The sequence below is a fragment of the Bombina bombina genome, chromosome 2 (assembly GCF_027579735.1).
Source record: "Bombina bombina isolate aBomBom1 chromosome 2, aBomBom1.pri, whole genome shotgun sequence".
NCBI classification, from domain to species: domain Eukaryota; kingdom Metazoa; phylum Chordata; class Amphibia; order Anura; family Bombinatoridae; genus Bombina; species Bombina bombina.
Genome location: NC_069500.1, coordinates 577890126 through 577910269, shown reverse-complemented (window position 1 = coordinate 577910269; position 20144 = coordinate 577890126). Strand labels below are relative to the sequence as shown.

General features: G+C 39.7%; 1 protein-coding gene across 4 annotated transcripts in view; it reads left to right on the top strand.

Annotated features, from left to right (window-relative positions):
- The window catches only part of LOC128649283 (transducin-like enhancer protein 4), a 304153-nt gene that overhangs the window by 270114 nt on the left and 13895 nt on the right, over positions 1-20144 (top strand). For all 4 annotated transcript variants that reach the window (XM_053702473.1, XM_053702472.1, XM_053702474.1 and 1 more), the window contains one exon: positions 1027-1477. In XM_053702473.1, coding sequence (XP_053558448.1) covers positions 1027-1134 — 108 coding nt within the window. In that variant the 3' untranslated portion in view covers positions 1135-1477. The remainder of the gene's footprint in view (positions 1-1026; positions 1478-20144) is intronic.

Below are 20144 nucleotides of genomic sequence, written 5' to 3'. Positions count from 1 at the left end.
TTGTAAAAGCATAAACTTTATTATTTAACAAAGTGTGTAAAGTGTACAGTTTTTGTTCTTATTAAATTAAAATATGCAATGGTCTGTCCTTTTATTGTAAACAGAAAATTTCAACTTTAGCATCTTTCGATAAGCTTTATTGTAATTATGTGCCATATACTTGGGATATTTTAAAGTCACAGTTTGGTTGGGATGGGGTTTAGTGTTTTGTTTTTTAATCGGTAAATACTGAATAAATCCTATTTTTTTATGCTTATGGGCATGGCTGTCCACCAATAAAGTTCTGTGGCATAGTTGTGTATGAACCTGCATTATTTTAGAAATAAACTGCTTTCACTTACTTTTTTTGTAGTTTTAGTTATTCACTTACTTTTGCATAATGTTTAACGTTTTTTTGTTTGTTTTTTTTTCAAAATATTTTTATTGAAATTATAAAATCAATACAAACATATCAACAAGACCACAGCAGAGTGTTACAGAGTCTTTGGAGTTTAGTGTATAAACGTCAATAGTTTACAAACTGCAGGTTCTGAAAACATTTAAACCAAAAATTTAAACAGATATTTATCCAACATATCTAATATGTCCTCCACCACCTAACTAAAAGAATCTGAACTGGAAGAAAGGGGTAGTCTGGGGCCCTCGTCTGGAGATAAGATGATCGAAAAGGACAGGACCTGGTGGGCTGATATCTGATGGTGAAATGCTCTCTAAGTTGTAGGTGTTAGGGAAAAAGACAGGGCTTACATTTTAACCCTTATAAGGAACTCTAGTTAAGTATGGTCGGAAATGGATGAGTATCTAATTATGGGCGATCTGTCTGACGATCCGAAAATTATTGTTTCGCTGGCTTAGCAACATATGTTTTTTAGTTTTTTTTAATGTCTCTTTTGAAAATGGTTATTCTGCAGTTTCTGTTCATTGTAATACAGATTCATATTCTTGTTGTTTCTTGCAGTACTCGTGTAAGATTTAAACGGTTAAGGAAATCTTCTCTCACTCTTGTTCCTTTTTCTTTTACCACAGTCCAAAGAATCCTCATCTGTGTTGAGCTGCGACATCTCTGTGGATGATAAATACATTGTCACTGGATCAGGGGACAAGAAAGCCACAGTCTATGAAGTTATTTATTAGAGACAAAATCAGATTTCCAACAGGATGCTTACTGGTAGCACTTTGCTGTAAAAATTCCTTCTTTTTTTTCTTCTTATTTTGGAAACCAAGGACACAATAAATTATCACAACAATTTCTCCTGCTCCCTATGTTTGCCACACGCTTCTTATTCTCCCTCGTGAATGCTTAATAGAAATTTGATACCAAATCGGATAATCTTCATATGGAAAGAGCATACTTAACGCTGGACTCTGAATTTCTGATCATGTATTATAGTTGTAATATATTTATTTTGTGTAAAGAAGACTTTCTAACAACCAATTGACTTGATAAACCGGTTTAATCCCTGCCTTGGAAATGAAGGTGCGTTTTTTTTATTATTATTTATTTGTTTTTTGCTGTTTGTATGAAAAAAACTCCTGTTTTATATAATCACATTTGTTTATGTACATTTTCTTTTCACTTAAATGGACAGTAAACACCTTGAGATATTTATATAAAATGTTTAGTTAAAGGGACATGAAACCCCAACATTTTCTTGATATTCAGATAGAGAATACAATTTTAAACAACTTTACAATTTACTTAAATTATTTAATTTGTTTCCTTCTATTGTTATCCTTTGCTGAAAGGTTTATATTGTCAAGCTCAGGAGCGACAAAGAACCTAGGTTCTAGCTGCTAATTGGTGGCTGGAAATATATACTGATTGTCATTGGCTCACCATGTGTTCAGTTAGAAACCAGTAGTGCATTGCTGCTCCTTCAACAAACGATACCAAGAGGATGAAACATTAGATAATAAAAGTAAATTGGAAAGTTGTTTAAAATTGTATTCTCTATCTGAATCATGAAATAAAATGTTGGGGTTTCATATCCCTTTAAGCATAGTGAAACAACTTTGCAGTATGTTTTCATTATTTATTTCATTCCCATTTCATGTAATAAGAGTGGTTATCCTTGTTGTCTGTGTACTAAATCCCAGATTGGCTTCTTCAAATAACATAAATGTTGGGTGGAATTTGTCTATTGAAAAATAATTGCAGTAAAAAGGATGTTCATTTGTTAAAGACTTGGCTGATATTATTCTATAGGAACACAACAGAGGTGTCTTGAAATTACAAAGTGTGTACTGCCCCTTTAAACACACCACTTATGTTCATATAACTACATTAATGATCAGGAGTATTTTGATGTAAAAAAAAAAAAAAAAGTTATTTTCGTCTCTTGTCTTTGTGTTGCGCTGTTTACAGCCCCCTTGATTGGTCTAGGTGGCTTTAGGGAGGTATGCATTGCAACAGAAAGCTGATTGGCTCCTTGCACATGCATTGTGATACACCTTCTAAAGATCTGAATATCTTTATATAAGTGAATTCAATCCTTAAAGGGACAATCTACTTCAGAATTGTTATTGTTTAAAAAGAAAGATAATCCCTTTTATTACCCTTTATTGCCCATTCCCCAGTTTTGTATAACCAACATGGTTATATTAATATACTTTTTACCTGTATGATTACCTTGTATCTAAGCCTCTTCAGGCTGCCCCCTTATTTCAGTGCTTTTGACAGAGTAACATTGTGACCAATCAGTGCTGACTCATTAATATGGGAGTGAGCACAATGTCATCTATATGGCACACATAAACAAGCGCTGTCTAGCTTTGAAAAAACTTTCAAAATGCACTGAGCTAAGAGACGGCCTTCAAAGGTTTAAAAATTAGCATATGAGCCTACCTTGGTTTTCCTTTCAACAAAGTATACCAAGAGAACAAAGCAAATTTGATGATAAACTGAAATGGAAAGTTGTTTAAAATTGCATGCCCTATTTGACTAGACTGTCCCTTTAAAGGCTTATGATTTCTGTTATCTGCTTGTCAATGTTTAATTGTATAAAGTGTTAAAAGGAAAATAGAATATATCTGCTAAGGATTAAATGATAACATTTTATTAAACATAAAACAGTAACTGTGTAAACTATTCACTGGCTAAAAAAGGTCAAGAGATTCTTAACATAGTTCTGGCGTTGAGTTTCTATGTACACAACTATGGCAGCGGGTATGCAACTAAAAGTTTAAACTTTGTTTTGAATTGAATGTGCAAACCCGGTGATAATTTATTTAGATGGCGCCAAATCTCATTACGGGCTAGGGAAAGAATTAAACGTTAAAGTAGTGTTGTTTAGTTAAGTGTTTGTACTGGAAATGATGCTCTTTAAAGGTTATTTTCTAGTAGCTCAAACATAAGAGAAGAATTTTGGGGAAAACAATATTATTATAATTAATATTCTAATTCTACAATGCTGTACATTTGGCAGAATATGTAAAAAGAAGACAGGCAGTCTAAAGGCTGTGACACACTGCAAGCGATGTGGTGCGAGGCGAAGCAGCTGCTTAGCACCGTGTCGCGTCGCTTCTGAAGTTCAAGTATTTCCTCTCTGAGCGCTCAGCTATGCGACCTAACACAGCAGAGTGCTCAGAGATGAAAAGGCAAAACACACCGAGCGCGCACATCCGCATCTACACACTGCGTGCCGCTCCGCATGCAGTGTGTCACAGCCTTAAAGGGACAGTCTAGTCAAAATTAAACTTTCATTATTCAGATAGGACTTTAATTTTAATCAACTTTCCACTTTAGTTATATCATCAATTTGCTTTTTTCTCTTGGTATTCTTAGTTGAAACTAAACCTAGACAGACTCACATGCTAATTTCTAAGCCTTTGAGGGCTGCATCTTATCACATGCTTTTTAAATTGCTTTTCAACACAAAGAGACTGACACTGTGTTCAGGCACAGAAAGTTATTTAAGATTTAGCACAACACAATGCTAAATGCAAGACAATAGATAATAAACAGTCACAGTCATGTGATCAGGGGGCTGTCAGAAGGTTCCTAGATACAAGGTAATCACAGAGGTAAAAAGTATATTAATATCACTGTGTTGGTTATGCAAAACTGGGGAATGGGTAATAAAGGGATTATCTATCTTTTAAAACAATAACAATTCTATTGTAGACTGTCCCTTTAAGGCAGAAGGATTAGAGGGTTGGTTCCTTGGACAACTTAAAGGCAGTGAGCACCTACTAATTATAAGGCATTTATGTTCTCTTGCTATAGAATAACACATCAGCTAATTCTAAACACTTTTAAAACAAATTAACATCTAGCTTGCTCCAATTGTTTAATAACCAAATCCCACCCACCATTTTGTCTTATTTGGAGAAGCAAATTTGGGCTTGAGTGAAGACTAGACACAGTCATAAAGTTAGTATAAATTGCATTGTTTTGCAGTTCTTATCTGTTATTGCCAATTAGCAAAGATATGTAGCAGGGCAAACGCTTTATAAAGGCTGTGACACACTGCAAGCGCAGCGTGTACATGCAGCTGTGCGCACTCAGTGTGTCCTGCCATATCATCTCTAAGCACTCTGTTGCGTCAGTTTGCGTAGCTAAGCGCTCAGAGATGAAAAATTTGAACTTTTGAAGCGATGCCCTGTGTGAAGCAGCTGCCTCTCGCCGCATCGCTTGCAGTGTGTCACAGCCTTTAGAAAAGCCACCATTTTCACATTTTAATGAAAGAAGTCAAAATAAATAATAAACGTATATTGCAAGGTTTTTTACTGTGCAATACTAAACCTTTTATATTAAAATTAGTTTTTACTGCCCCGTTAAAATCTTTGTTGTAGCTGGCGGCAGAAGATGGAATTGTACTCACTAGCATTATAGCGTTGCACACATTGGATTTCTGTTGTCTAAGTCTGCAGGGTGCATTTCAAGTACTGAGTGCTTTAGTAGCGAGTTCAGGCTTTTCACTGCTTGATAATTAGAGCCCATTAGGGTCAATCATAATCATTTTTAAGAAAAAAATGCCTATCTTTAAAAAAAAACTAAGTAATAGTTTTCAACAGGATATCACCATCAAAGTTAATAGGGATTTTTGTAGATAAATTATCTGATGCATTGAAATAAACCCCATAGTTTTCCTTATTGCACTTTTATGTTTGTATTTTTTTAGATATTTTTTTTTTTTTTTTTGGAATATACATAATTTTTTTTTTTTTTTTAATTAAATCTGTCCATCTTTATTTTATTAAACACAAAAATGAATACGTAAATTACGTAAATGCTTATTTGCTTCCAAATTCATTGCATTCAATCTTGTGCTTAGCTTTAAAGTAAGCTTTCTGTAACTTACGATATATATATATATATATATATATATATATATATATATATATATATAATATTTATTTCTCCAACATAGGTGTGTCCGGTCCACGGCGTCATCCTTACTTGTGGGATATTCTCTTCCCCAACAGGAAATGGCAAAGAGCCCAGCAAAGCTGGTCACATGATCCCTCCTAGGCTCCGCCTTCCCCAGTCATTCTCTTTGCCGTTGTACAGGCAACATCTCCACGGAGATGGCTTAGAGTTTTTTGGTGTTTAACTGTAGTTTTTATTATTCAATCAAGAGTTTGTTATTTTAAAATAGTGCTGGTATGTACTATTTACTCTGAAACAGAAAGGTGATGAAGATTTCTGTTTGTAAGAGGAAAATGATTTTAGCAACCGTTACTAAAATCGATGGCTGTTTCCACACAGGACTGTTGAGAGGAATTAACTTCAGTTGGGGGAAACAGTGAGCAGACTTTTGCTGCTTGAGGTATGACACATTTCTAACAAGACGATGTAATGCTGGAAGCTGTCATTTTCCCTATGGGATCCGGTAAGCCATTTTTATTACATAAGAAAAAAAGGGCTTCACAAGGGCTTTTAAGACTGTAGACATTTTCTGGGCTAAAACGATTGATATATAAACATATTTTAATACTTCTTAGCTTTGAGGAATTATTTTTATTCTTGGGATTTATGTAAAATAACCGGCAGGCACTGTATTGGACACCTTATCCTCTAGGGGCTTTCCCTAATCATAGGCAGAGCCTCATTTTCGCGCCTCTATTGCGCACTTGTTTTTGGGAAGCATGACATGCAGATGCATGTGTGAGGAGCTCTGATACACAGAAAAGACTTTCTGAAGGCGTCATTTGGTATCGTATTCCCCTTTGGGCTTGGTTGGGTCTCAGCAAAGCAGATACCAGGGACTGTAAAGGTGTTAAATATAAAAACGGCTCCGGTTACGTTATTTTAAGAGTTAAAGCTTTCAAATTTGGTGTGCAATACTTTTAAGGCTTTAAGACACTGTGGTGAAATTTTGGTGAATTTTGAACAATTCCTTCATACTTTTTCACATTTGCAGTAATAAAGTGTGTTCAGTTTAAAATTTAAAGTGACAGTAACGGTTTTATTTTAAAACGTTTTTTGTACTTTGTTATCAAGTTTATGCCTGTTTAACATGTCTGAACTACCAGATAGACTGTGTTCTGTATGTGGGGAAGCCAAGGTACCTTCTCATTTAAATAGATGTGATTTATGTGACACAAAATTTAGAGAAAATGATGCCCAAGATGATTCCTCAAGTGAGGGGAGTAAGCATGGTACTGCATCATCCCCTCCTTCGTCTACACCAGTCTTGCCCACACAGGAGGCCCCTAGTACATCTAGTGCGCCAATACTCCTTACTATGCAACAATTAACGGCTGTAATGGATAATTCTATCAAAAACATTTTAGCCAAAATGCCCACTTATCAGCGAAAGCGCGACTGCTCTGTTTTAGAAAATACTGAAGAGCATGAGGACGCTGATGATATTGGTTCTGAAGTGCCCCTACACCAGTCTGAGGGGGCCAGGGAGGTTTTGTCTGAGGGAGAAATTTCAGATTCAGGGAAAATTTCTCAACAAGCTGAACCTGATGTGATTACATTTAAATTTAAATTGGAACATCTCCGCGCCCTGCTTAAGGAGGTGTTATCTACTCTGGATGATTGTGAGAATTTGGTCATTCCAGAGAAATTATGTAAAATGGACAAGTTCCTAGAGGTCCCGGGGCCCCCCGAAGCTTTTCCTATACCCAAGCGGGTGGCGGACATTGTAAATAAAGAATGGGAAAGGCCCGGCATACCTTTTGTCCCTCCCCCTATATTTAAGAAATTGTTTCCTATGGTCGACCCCAGAAAGGACTTATGGCAGACAGTCCCCAAGGTCGAGGGGGCGGTTTCTACTCTAAACAAACGCACCACTATACCCATAGAAGATAGTTGTGCTTTCAAAGATCCTATGGATAAAAAATTAGAGGGTTTGCTTAAAAAGATGTTTGTTCAGCAAGGTTACCTTCTACAACCAATTTCATGCATTGTTCCTGTCACTACAGCAGCGTGTTTCTGGTTCGATGAACTAGAAAAGGCGCTCAATAAAGATTCTTCTTATGAGGAGATTTTGGACAGAATTCATGCTCTCAAATTGGCTAACTCTTTCACCCTAGACGCCACTTTGCAATTGGCTAGATTAGCGGCGAAAAATTCTGGGTTTGCTATTGTGGCGCGCAGAGCGCTTTGGCTAAAATCTTGGTCAGCGGATGCGTCTTCCAAGAACAAATTGCTTAACATTCCTTTCAAGGGGAAAACGCTGTTTGGCCCTGACTTGAAAGAGATTATTTCTGATATCACTGGGGGCAAGGGCCACGCCCTTCCTCAGGATAGGTCTTTCAAGGCCAAAAATAAACCTAATTTTCGTCCCTTTCGCAGAAACGGACCAGCCCCAAGTGCTACGTCCTCTAAGCAAGAGGGTAATACTTCTCAAGCCAAGCCAGCCTGGAGGCCAATGCAAGGCTGGAACAAAGGAAAGCAGGCCAAGAAACCTGCCACTGCTACCAAGACAGCATGAGATGTTGGCCCCCGATCCGGGACCGGATCTGGTGGGGGGCAGACTCTCTCTCTTCGCTCAGGCTTGGGCGAGAGATGTTCTGGATCCTTGGGTGCTAGAAATAGTCTCCCAAGGTTATCTTCTGGAATTCAAGGGACTTCCCCCAAGGGGGAGGTTCCACAGGTCTCAATTGTCTTCAGACCACATAAAAAAACAGGCATTCTTACATTGTGTAGAAGACCTGTTAAAAATGGGAGTGATTCATCCTGTTCCATTAGGAGAACAAGGGATGGGGTTCTACTCCAATCTGTTCGTAGTTCCCAAAAAAGAGGGAACATTCAGACCAATCTTAGATCTCAAGATCCTAAACAAGTTTCTCAAGGTTCCATCGTTCAAAATGGAAACCATTCGAACAATTCTTCCTTCCATCCAGGAAGGTCAATTCATGACCACGGTGGATTTAAAGGATGCGTATCTACATATTCCTATCCACAAGGAACATCATCGGTTCCTAAGGTTCGCATTTCTGGACAAGCATTACCAGTTTGTGGCACTTCCGTTCGGATTAGCCACTGCTCCAAGAATTTTCACAAAGGTACTAGGATCCCTTCTAGCGGTGCTAAGACCAAGGGGCATTGCAGTAGTACCTTACTTGGACGACATTCTGATTCAAGCGTCGTCCCTTCCACAAGCAAAGGCTCACACGGACATTGTCCTGGCCTTTCTCAGATCTCACGGGTGGAAAGTGAACGTAGAAAAAAGTTCTCTATCTCCGTCAACAAGGGTTCCCTTCTTGGGAACAATAATAGACTCCTTAGAAATGAGGATTTTTCTGACAGAGGCCAGAAAATCAAAACTTCTAAACTCTTGTCAAGTACTTCATTCTGTTCCTCTTCCTTCCATAGCGCAGTGCATGGAAGTAATAGGTTTGATGGTAGCGGCAATGGACATAGTTCCTTTTGCGCGAATTCATCTAAGACCATTACAACTGTGCATGCTCAGTCAGTGGAATGGGGATTATACAGACTTGTCTCCGACGATACAAGTAGATCAGAGGACCAGAGTTTCACTCCGTTGGTGGCTGTCCCTGGACAACCTGTCACAGGGGATGAGCTTCCGCAGACCAGAGTGGGTCATTGTCACGACCGACGCCAGTCTGGTGGGCTGGGGCGCGGTCTGGGGACCCCTAAAAGCTCAGGGTCTTTGGTCTCGGGAAGAATCTCTTCTCCCGATAAATATTCTGGAACTGAGAGCGATATTCAATGCTCTCAAGGCTTGGCCTCAGCTAGCAAAGGCCAAATTCATACGGTTTCAATCAGACAACATGACGACTATTGCGTACATCAACCATCAGGGGGGAACAAGGAGTTCCCTGGCGATGGAAGAAGTGACCAAAATCATTCAATGGGCGGAGACTCACTCCTGCCACTTGTCTGCAATCCACATCCCAGGAGTGGAAAATTGGGAAGCGGATTTTCTGAGTCGTCAGACATTTCATCCGGGGGAGTGGGAACTCCATCCGGAAATCTTTGCCCAAATTACTCAGTTGTGGGGCATTCCAGACATGGATCTGATGGCCTCTCGTCAGAACTTCAAGGTTCCTTGCTACGGGTCCAGATCCAGGGATCCCAAGGCGACTCTAGTAGATGCACTAGTAGCACCTTGGACCTTCAAACTAGCTTATGTATTCCCGCCGTTTCCTCTCATTCCCAGGCTGGTAGCCAGGATCAATCAGGAGAGGGCATCGGTGATCTTGATAGCTCCTGCGTGGCCACGCAGGACTTGGTATGCAGACCTGGTGAATATGTCATCGGCACCACCATGGAAGCTACCTTTGAGACGGGACCTTCTTGTTCAAGGTCCGTTCGAACATCCGAATCTGGTCTCACTCCAACTGACTGCCTGGAGATTGAACGCTTGATCTTATCAAAGCGAGGGTTCTCAGATTCTGTCATTGATACTCTTGTTCAGGCCAGAAAGCCTGTAACTAGAAAAATCTACCACAAAATATGGAAAAAATATATCTGTTGGTGTGAATCTAAAGGATTCCCTTGGGACAAGATAAAAATTCCTAAGATTCTATCCTTTCTTCAAGAAGGTTTGGAGAAAGGATTATCTGCAAGTTCTTTGAAGGGACAGATTTCTGCTTTATCTGTGTTACTTCACAAAAAGCTGGCAGCTGTGCCAGATGTTCAAGCCTTTGTTCAGGCTCTGGTTAGAATCAAGCCTGTTTACAAACCTTTGACTCCTCCTTGGAGTCTCAATTTAGTTCTTTCAGTTCTTCAGGGGGTTCCGTTTGAACCCTTAAATTCCGTTGATATTAAGTTATTATCTTGGAAAGTTTTGTTTTTGGTTGCAATTTCTTCTGCTAGAAGAGTTTCAGAATTATCTGCTCTGCAGTGTTCTCCTCCTTATCTGGTGTTCCATGCAGATAAGGTGGTTTTGCGTACTAAACCTGGTTTTCTTCCGAAAGTTGTTTCTAACAAAAACATTAACCAGGAGATAGTCGTACCTTCTTGTGTCCGAATCCAGTTTCAAAGAAGGAACGTTTGTTGCACAATTTGGATGTAGTTCGTGCTTTAAAATTCTATTTAGATGCTACAAAGGATTTTAGACAAACATCTTCCTTGTTTGTTGTTTATTCTGGTAAAAGGAGAGGTCAAAAAGCAACTTCTACCTCTCTCTCCTTTTGGCTTAAAAGCATCATCAGATTGGCTTACGAGACTGCCGGACGGCAGCCTCCTGAAAGAATCACAGCTCATTCCACTAGGGCCGTGGCTTCCACATGGGCCTTCAAGAACGAGGCTTCTGTTGATCAGATATGTAAGGCAGCGACTTGGTCTTCACTGCACACTTTTACTAAATTTTACAAATTTGATACTTTTGCTTCTTCTGAGGCTATTTTTGGGAGAAAGGTTTTGCAAGCCGTGGTGCCTTCCATCTAGGTGACCTGATTTGCTCCCTCCCTTCATCCGTGTCCTAAAGCTTTGGTATTGGTTCCCACAAGTAAGGATGACGCCGTGGACCGGACACACCTATGTTGGAGAAAACAGAATTTATGTTTACCTGATAAATTACTTTCTGCAACGGTGTGTCCGGTCCACGGCCCGCCCTGGTTTTTTAATCAGGTCTGATAATTTATTTTCTTTAACTACAGTCACCACGGTATCATATGATTTCTCCTATGCAAATATTCCTCCTTTACGTCGGTCGAATGACTGGGGAAGGCGGAGCCTAGGAGGGATCATGTGACCAGCTTTGCTGGGCTCTTTGCCATTTCCTGTTGGGGAAGAGAATATCCCACAAGTAAGGATGACGCCGTGGACCGGACACACCGTTGGAGAAAGTAATTTATCAGGTAAACATAAATTCTGTTTTTTAATTGTTTTAGTGCTAAACATTTTTATAAATAATTTAGTACATAAAAAAAAATATCCTAGCAATGTAAAAGAAAAATAAATATTTGTGCAAAAATGTTTGTCATCTGGAAATAGGCCTAGCATTTAAAACTTCCGACTACCAATAACGTACGTAAATTCTTATTACTACCATTAAACGTTCAGCTAGAAAAAGACTACAGTAAAATGTATTTATATTGGTTATAAGTAGACTGCAGGCAGAAAGCTACAGCTCAAACTGCAAACAACGCAATCTCAATTTTTGTTTTATTTCCTTGTTTTTCAGTATAAATATTACTTATTTTACAATACCATAATAAGAATTTTGCATTAGATTTAGATTTGTGCATATAATGTGATATTTTACCTCACAATAATTTGTTATAAAATATAGGCATTTTTATGTAACCTGATAATGTCACAGCCATACTTTTTCCCAGGGTTATATTGGCCTAAATTATTACATTAACAGGACATAAAAGCCAACATTTTTCTTTCATGATTCAGAGCGTAAAATTAAAAAAAAGTTCCAATTTACTTCTTTCTCTTGATATGTAGGCTCAGGAGCGTGCACGTGTCTGGAGCATTGTCTGCAGCAGTTTTGCAAGCATGCTTTTAACAATATTATACATTTGCAAGAACACATGATGGCAACAGTGTTTTAACAATCTGATGCCCTATAGTGCTCAAGACATGTGGATGCTGCATACCCAAGTATGCTCTTCGGAAAAAAATTCTATGTGAACAAAACAGATGTGATAATATAGTAGGTATGCTCTACATGAATAATGAAAGAAAAAATTGTTATATTAAATAATAATTGCAATAAACGCAGTCCTTAATCTGCACAGTAAGATCCTTTTTAAACTGACACCTTAAAAAGTAAACCTAGTATAGATGTATTGACTGCCTTTACTTGATTTCACAGTATTTGTATTTTACAGCTTTATTTTGTTTAAAACCCTATAGATAGGGCATAGTGACAATACACCTGTGTAGCTAGGTTTTCATGAAATCATTTATCTTATTCCTCTCATATATAAACTCCTACTCAGTATGCATATAGTATATATGCATTTTGTGATTGGCTGATGGCTGTCATGTGATACAGGGGAAAGGACAATGGAAATGACATTTGTCAGGAAAAAAAATCTCATTTGAAATTCAGAGTGTTCTAGCATTGTCTTTTTATCATGCATTTGTTGATTATGCATGTGTTTAATGGTCCTTTTATACTAGTACAATGTGTGTGGGACCCAAGATGAGAACAGGATCCCTGTACCTATAAATACATAAGGGCTTTAATGCAGTGGGGCATTAGAGCCATTATATTGTCATAATTTTAGCACTTAATTGCTGATTATATAATGCATATTTATAAAAAGAATTTAATAGTGCATTGCAAAGCTCTTTTTGTATTATTTTTTCTTTGTAAAACCAAACCTTTTATGGGGAATTATTTTTTGAGTTGTGGCTGTAATAAAAATGTAGGGGCGATATTTTAGCTGCCCATGCTTCAACATAAGAGATAAATGTCAGGCCCATCTTTTATGTCATCATGGAGACCTTGCACCATGGATTTGCTGAACTTTTGCATTGTACAGCTTTAAAAATAACTCCTTTCCTTCTTAATATAAGGAGAGTCCACGGCTTCATTCCTTACTGTTGGGAAATACTGAACCTGGCCACCAGGAGGAGGCAAAGACACCACAGCCAAATGCTTAAATACCTCTCCCACTTCCCCTATCCCCCAGTCATTCTTTACCTTTCGTCACAGGAGGATGGCAGAGAAGTGTCAGAAGATTTTGGAGTTGTTTCTCAGGTGGGGTATATTCCTTTCAATATGGAACTGGAGTTTTAAGTAGTCTTCTCAGCCTCTCAGTGAGAGCATTGACGAAAGTTAGAGTCTGGAGATGCAGGGAGAGTCTTCCTGCGAACCCATACAGACTGCCTGCTAACAGCTCTTTAAGCAACCAGTGTTGACGAGTTTCACTGTCTGCTTTTCTTCACTTAAGTCATGTCAGGAGTGATGCTACAAGACTGTCACACTTGAGATGCTGTGTTTCTGTTCCACAGCATGGATTCTGGTAAGACAGTTTCACTTTTTACTTATGTTGAAAACGCTGAAGACATGGTCACAGTGTGGCTCTTTTTTATCTTAATAGAATCATGGGTTAATATCTCCTGAGGGAGGTTATTGAACAGTGGGGATTAATCAAATGTGATACTTTGATTGTATGCTGCCTTAAGTGTGAGATTTATTTTTTTGGGCTCATAGACTGTTGTTATTCGTTAACAGAACATACAGGTTTTTACTTTCACTTTGAACGCTGCGCAGCTTGTAGCTTGGTGCACTTTTTCTCATAACGGGGCAGTCCTGTCTTGCGCACCATGTGACCTGGTGTGGTCACACTTTCGTTTTCTCCTTCCTGACTGAGCTAGCTGTCGAGAGAAGTCGCTTGTTTCTCTTGTTTGCCTGGGTCTAGGAGGTGGTGAGTGCCCCAGTCATTGGGAGTATATAAAGGTCAGGAAAATATAAAAGAAAAAGAAAGAAGGTATCTCGTGGCACACTTGATTAGAGAGCCTAGGTGACCAAATAAATATCAGAGTGGGCACTAGGATGAATATTATTTAAAACATAACTTTTATCAAATTGCCAAAAATAAAAATTAAAATATACATAGAAAATTAAAATATGGTGTATTTGTTATTAATCATATGTGCAAAAAGGCAAATTGCCCAATACCATAAATCACACGTTTGAGGATAATGGGTTATCTATGGTCAAGTGATATACCATAAGGTCTGTGTTAATTCACACACGGATCCTAATGCCCCAATGTAGGTGCATTTATATTAAGTGCTAAATATACCATTAGGGTCTATATTTGTTCACATACATTCCTCATGTCCCAATGTGAGTACACTTGAGTTAAATATCAAATACCCCTAATAATAACATCAACTGTCATAAATATTTGAAGTATAAGGTTAAAATCAGAATACAAATCTGTGAGTTAATTGGGACCACACAAAATTAAATGGAGTTAAACGTTGCTCTCCTAGTACTATAAGGAGAAAAGAATTCTCACATATATAAGTAAGGCTTAGAGAGTCGTATGGTAAATGCACAGTTGGTTTGTGTTATCTAGATAGATATGGTAGGAGAGGCCAAAAGCTGGTGGAAAACTAGGGGGGCGCAATTAGATAGCTAGCGCACCCCTCAGGCGAGCTCTACCAGTGAGGTTTAATTTAGCAGTAGTATCAGCATTGTTAGCCCCAACGTTTATAGCTCAGGCTAATATTGTGCCCAACGGCTGCAGCCTGGAAATTTTATTTAAATTACTAGGTATGGCCAGCAGGTCTGTGTTGCAACGTTATATTATCACCCCAAAGATAATTCTTTTATAACCATATTATTCTAGAAGTGGATCCCACAAAAAACACAAGTTTGCATTGTATGCAAAAAAGTCGCTTCTCTAGCAAGGAAGGAGGGAAGTAATTCCCCAAATCGTACCAAAGTAAATGTCTAGTATCTTTGGCTTAAAAAACAGGTTGAAGTGTGGGGTGTGTTTAACAATATAGTGTTTCACAATGTAAGTAACGTTAAATAATGGGCACCGGGACCACGTTTATCTGGATCCCGCACTATGAGCTTAATCAGCTCCTAGGTTAGCAATTGCTGCCCATTAAATTCTCACAAATTTGAGCGTTTATATACTGAACCCCATTCATTACCCGCAAAACTGCTTCTCTGCAGTAGAAATTATTTCAGATAGATTGAATAATCCTTGTTGGCCGATTATCGGCAATTTAGCTTAAAATAATTGCGGGTAATGAATGGGGTTCAGTATATAAACGCTCAAATTTGTGAGAATTTAATGGGCAGCAATTGCTAACCTAGGAGCTGATTAAGCTCATAGTGCGGGATCCAGATAAACGTGGTCCCGGTGCCCATTATTTAACGTTACTTACATTGTGAAACACTATATTGTTAAACACACCCCACACTTCAACCTGTTTTTTAAGCCAAAGATACTAGACATTTACTTTGGTACGATTTGGGGAATTACTTCCCTCCTTCCTTGCTAGAGAAGCGACTTTTTTGAATACAGTGCAAACTTGTGTTTTTTATGGGATCCACTTCTAGAATAATATGGTTATAAAAGAATTATCTTTGGGGTGATAATATAACGTTGCTACACAGACCTGCTGGCCATACCTAGTAATTTAAATAAAATTTCCAGGCTGCAGCCGTTGGGCACAATATTAGCCTGAGCTATAAACGTTGGGGCTAACAATGCTGATACTACTGCTAAATTAAACCTCACTGGTAGAGCTCGCCTGAGGGGTGCGCTAGCTATCTAATTGCGCCCCCCCCCCCTAGTTTTCCACCAGCTTTTGGCCTCTCCTACCATATCTATCTAGATAACACAAACCAACTGTGCATTTACCATACGACTCTCTAAGCCTTACTTATATATGTGAGAATTCTTTTCTCCTTATAGTACTAGGAGAGCAACGTTTAACTCCATTTAATTTTGTGTGGCCCCAATTAACTCACAGATTTGTATTCTGATTTTAACCTTATACTTCAAATATTTATGACAGTTGATGTTATTATTAGGGGTATTTGATATTTAACTCAAGTGTACTCACATTGGGACATGAGGAATGTATGTGAACAAATATAGACCCTAATGGTATATTTAGCACTTAATATAAATGCACCTACATTGGGGCATTAGGATCTGTGTGTGAATTAACACAGACCTTATGGTATATCACTTGACCATAGATAACCCATTATCCTCAAACGTGTGATTTATGGTATTGGGCAATTTGCCTTTTTGCACATATGATTAATAACAAATACACCATATTTTAATTTTCTATGTATATTTTAATTTTTATTTTTGGCAATTTAATAAAAGTTATGTTTTAAATAATTAATATTCATCCTAGTGCCCACTCTGATATTTATTTGGTCACCTAGGCTCTCTAATCAAGTGTGCCACAAGATACCTTCTTTCTTTTTCTTTTATATTTTCCTGATATATATATATACATGGTATCAAGGCACTGCCTTCCAGAACACATAGGTTTAGCCTGCAAGGATATTTGGGAGGCCTAGCCCGTTCCCACTCTAATTCCCCCTAATTTTAGGAGGAATTATTTACCTAGAGTATATAAAGGTGCCATTTTGTGAAAAAAAAAAAGTTTATTTATTCTGCATCCTACTGTTAGCGCAAGCTATGGAGGATTCTGATGTGCTTGAGGGTACTCCCTCTATTCCTAATAGTAATACCTGTCTATATTGTGAGGAGGCCTTGGTGTGCCCGCCCTCTCAACTATGTTCCATATGCATCAACAAGGTTATTATGTCTAAGAAGGTTAACCCTTTTAGTACTACTGAGCCGTCCACCTCTGAGGACTCGCCGTCCCGTGAGGTGCATACCCATCAGTCATCTCCATTACCTAATGCAGCTTCCCGTAGCACACCTGATCCTCTGTCTGGAGGGAACCTTTTACCATCGAACTTTCCTGCGCAGTTAGAGGTGGCAATGTCTGAGGCTCTTAGTGCTTTACCTCGCCCTGCCAAGCACAAGCAAAAGGTTAAACATAGCTCTCCGGTCCAGGGGACATCCAGTGATTTATTAGATTTGTCTGCCTTTCAAGTGTCTCAGGATGGGTCACACTCTGAGTCTTCAGAGGGTGAAATTTCTGGATCAGAGTCTTCTACCTGTAGGTTTCTGGCTGCAGAGGAGCCAGACTGTAGATTTAAAATTGAACCCTTACATTTTCTTCTAAAGGAGGTTCTGTCAACATGAGAGGTTCCAGAGGCCAAGTTGCCTGATGAACCGTTAATCCGTAAATTAGCAGTGTGTACGAGGACAGGGTAGCGCCGCTAACTTTTTCCTGTACCTGTAAAAACAGCGAACATTATTAAAAACAAGTGGGATAGAATTGGATCTTCCTTTCCCCCTTCGTCTGCCATTAAAAAATGATTCCCGGACTCTCAGCTGGAATTATGAGGTTCCGTCCCTAAGGTGGATGGCGCTATATCCACGTTAGCTAAACGTACTACTATCCCTCTTGAGGATAGCTCGTCTTTCAGAGAGCCGATAAATGAGAAGATGGAAACTTTTCTTAGGAAAATGTTTCGGCATACGCAATATTTAAACGGGCAGCGGCTGTTGCCTCGGTTGCTGGAGCTGCGGCCTACTGGTGCGACTCCTTAGCAGATTTGATCGAGGTGGAGGGTCCCCTTGATGTTATCCAAGAAAGAATTAAAGCTTTAATAATTGCTAATTCTATTATCTGTGATGCAAACATGCAGATTATTCGCCTGAATGCTAAAATTTCTGGTTTCTCAGTACAGACCCGTCGGGCGCTCTGGCTGAAGTCCTGGTCTGCGGACATGACTTCTTCGTCTAGATTTCATTCCCGCCCCTTTTAGGGAAATATTTTATTTGGTCCAGGCCTGGACTTCATTATCTCCACTGTTACAGGGGGCAAGGGTGCCTTCCTACTGCAGGATAAAAAGAACAAATCTAAGGGACAAGGATCTAATTTTCGTTCCTTTCATTCTGAAAAGTCCCAACGTCAGCAGTCCTCCTCTAAGTCCAAGCAAACCAAGAGCACTTGGAAGCCGGCTCAATTCTGGAATAAATCCAAGCAAAGCAAGAAACCTGCCGAGAACAAGTCGGCATGAAGGAGCAGCCCCCGATCCGGCGCTGGATCATGTAGGGGGCAGACTGTCACTGTTTTCAGACTCTTGGTTCAGGGACGTGCAGAATCCGTGGGTCCTGGAGGTCATAGCTCCAGGGATACAAGATAGGTTTCAAATCTCATCCACCCAAGGGCAGATTTCTCCTCTCAAGCCTGTCTTCAAATACAGAAAAGAGAAAAGCCTTTCTGGGGTGCGTTCAGGATCTGTCCTCCTTAGGGGTCATTGTCCTGGTTCCTATCGCAGAAAGAGGTTTGGGATATTACTCAAACCTGTTTGTGGTCCCAAAGAAGGAGGAAACTTGCTGCCCGATTTTGGACCTAAAGTGCTTAAACAAGATTCTTTAGGTCACCTCGTTCAGAATGAGATGGAGACAATAAGGTCCATCCTCCCTCTAGTTCAGGAAGAACAGTTCATGACCACTATAGATCTGAAGGATGCCTATCTTCACGTTCCAATCCACAGGGACCACTTCCAGTTCCTAAGGTTTGCGTTCCTGGATCAGCACTTCCAGTTCATTGCACTTCCGTTTGGTCTAGCTACTGCTCCAAGAATCTTTACAAGGGTTCTAGGGGCTCTCCTGGCCGTCGCCAGAACCCAAGCAATAGCCGTAGTTCCCTACTTGGATGACATTCTGGTTCATGCACCATCCCTTCGTCTGGCAGAGGACCATTCGGTATCTCTTCTCTCCCTTCTTCGATTACTTATATGGAAGACAAACTTAGAAAAGAGTTCTCTTATTCCAAGCACCAGGTTAGAATTCCTGGGTACTATACTTGACTCAATATCCAGGAGCATATTTCTAACCGACCAGAGATGTTGCAAGCTAGCTTTGACATGTCTTGCCCTCTGGACCTCCTTAAGGCCATCTGTGGCTCAGTGTATGGAGGTAATTGTTCTCATGGTGTCCAGCATGGACATAATTCCCTTTGCCAGGTCCATCTCAGACCATTACAACTGTGCATGCTGAGACAATGGAACGGCGATCATTCGGATCTGTCTCAACAGATTTCCCTGGACAGCCGGTCGAGAGAATCGCTCGCTTGGTGGCTCTGTCCAGATCATCTGTCCCGAGGGACATCCTTTCTCATACCATCCTGGGAGATTGTGTCTACGGACACGAGTCTCTCAGAATGGGGAGCTGTTTGGGGTGCCATGAAGGCACAGGGCCTGTGGTCTCAGGAGGAACGATCCCTCCTGATCCACATTCTGGAACTTCGAGCAATCTACAATGCTCTGAAGGCTTGGCCTCTTCTGAGTTTGTCCCAGTTTATCAGATTCCATTCAGACAATATAACCTCATTGGCTTACATCAACCATCAGGCTCCCTAGCAATGAGGGAAGTATCTAGGATTCTGGAGTTGACGGAGGCCCACAGCTGATCGCTGTCAGCAATCCACATTCTGGGTGTGGAAAACTGGGAAGCGGATTTTCTCAGCAGACAATCCTTTCATCCGGGGGAATGGTCTCTCCATCCCGAAGTGTTTGCAGAGATATGCTACAGTTGGGGGACTCCGGAGATCGATCTCATGGCATCTCGTCTCAATAACAAACTACCCAGATATGGGTCGAGGCCCAGGGATCCTCAGGCGGAGCTAATAGATGCATTAGCGGTGCCCTGGAGGTTGTCTAATCTAATCCTACCTTTTTCCGCCATTACCACTCCTTCCTTGGGTAGTGGCCCGCACCAAGCAGGAGCAGGCGTCAGTAATACTGATTGCTCAATCGTGACCATGAAGGACATGATTCGCAGATCTAGTTTAGAAAGCAGCCATTTTGTTAAACTTACCTTTGTTCTTGTGAAGCCTGCCGAAGGGGGTTGATAAATCGACCCCTATGTGTGTGTACCTAAGAGCCAAAAGCCTTCATATCCTTATAGAAAGTACAGTTACAAGCGAATTGCAGAAAAGAGAAGTAATATCTAGACCTAACTTTAACTGTACAAATAAGTTACAGGGCATGCAATCTTTTAGAAAGGTTTGCTAAGAATCCATATAGTTCAAACAAAACAAAAATATCTCCACTTGTATTCATTTTGTTTAGACTGTTTTATGTATCCATATATTTTTTTAAATCTACTGCTGTATCCAGCACTATTGGACTTGGTGTTATGATATTCTTTGTTATTTGTTAAGTTACACCAACATT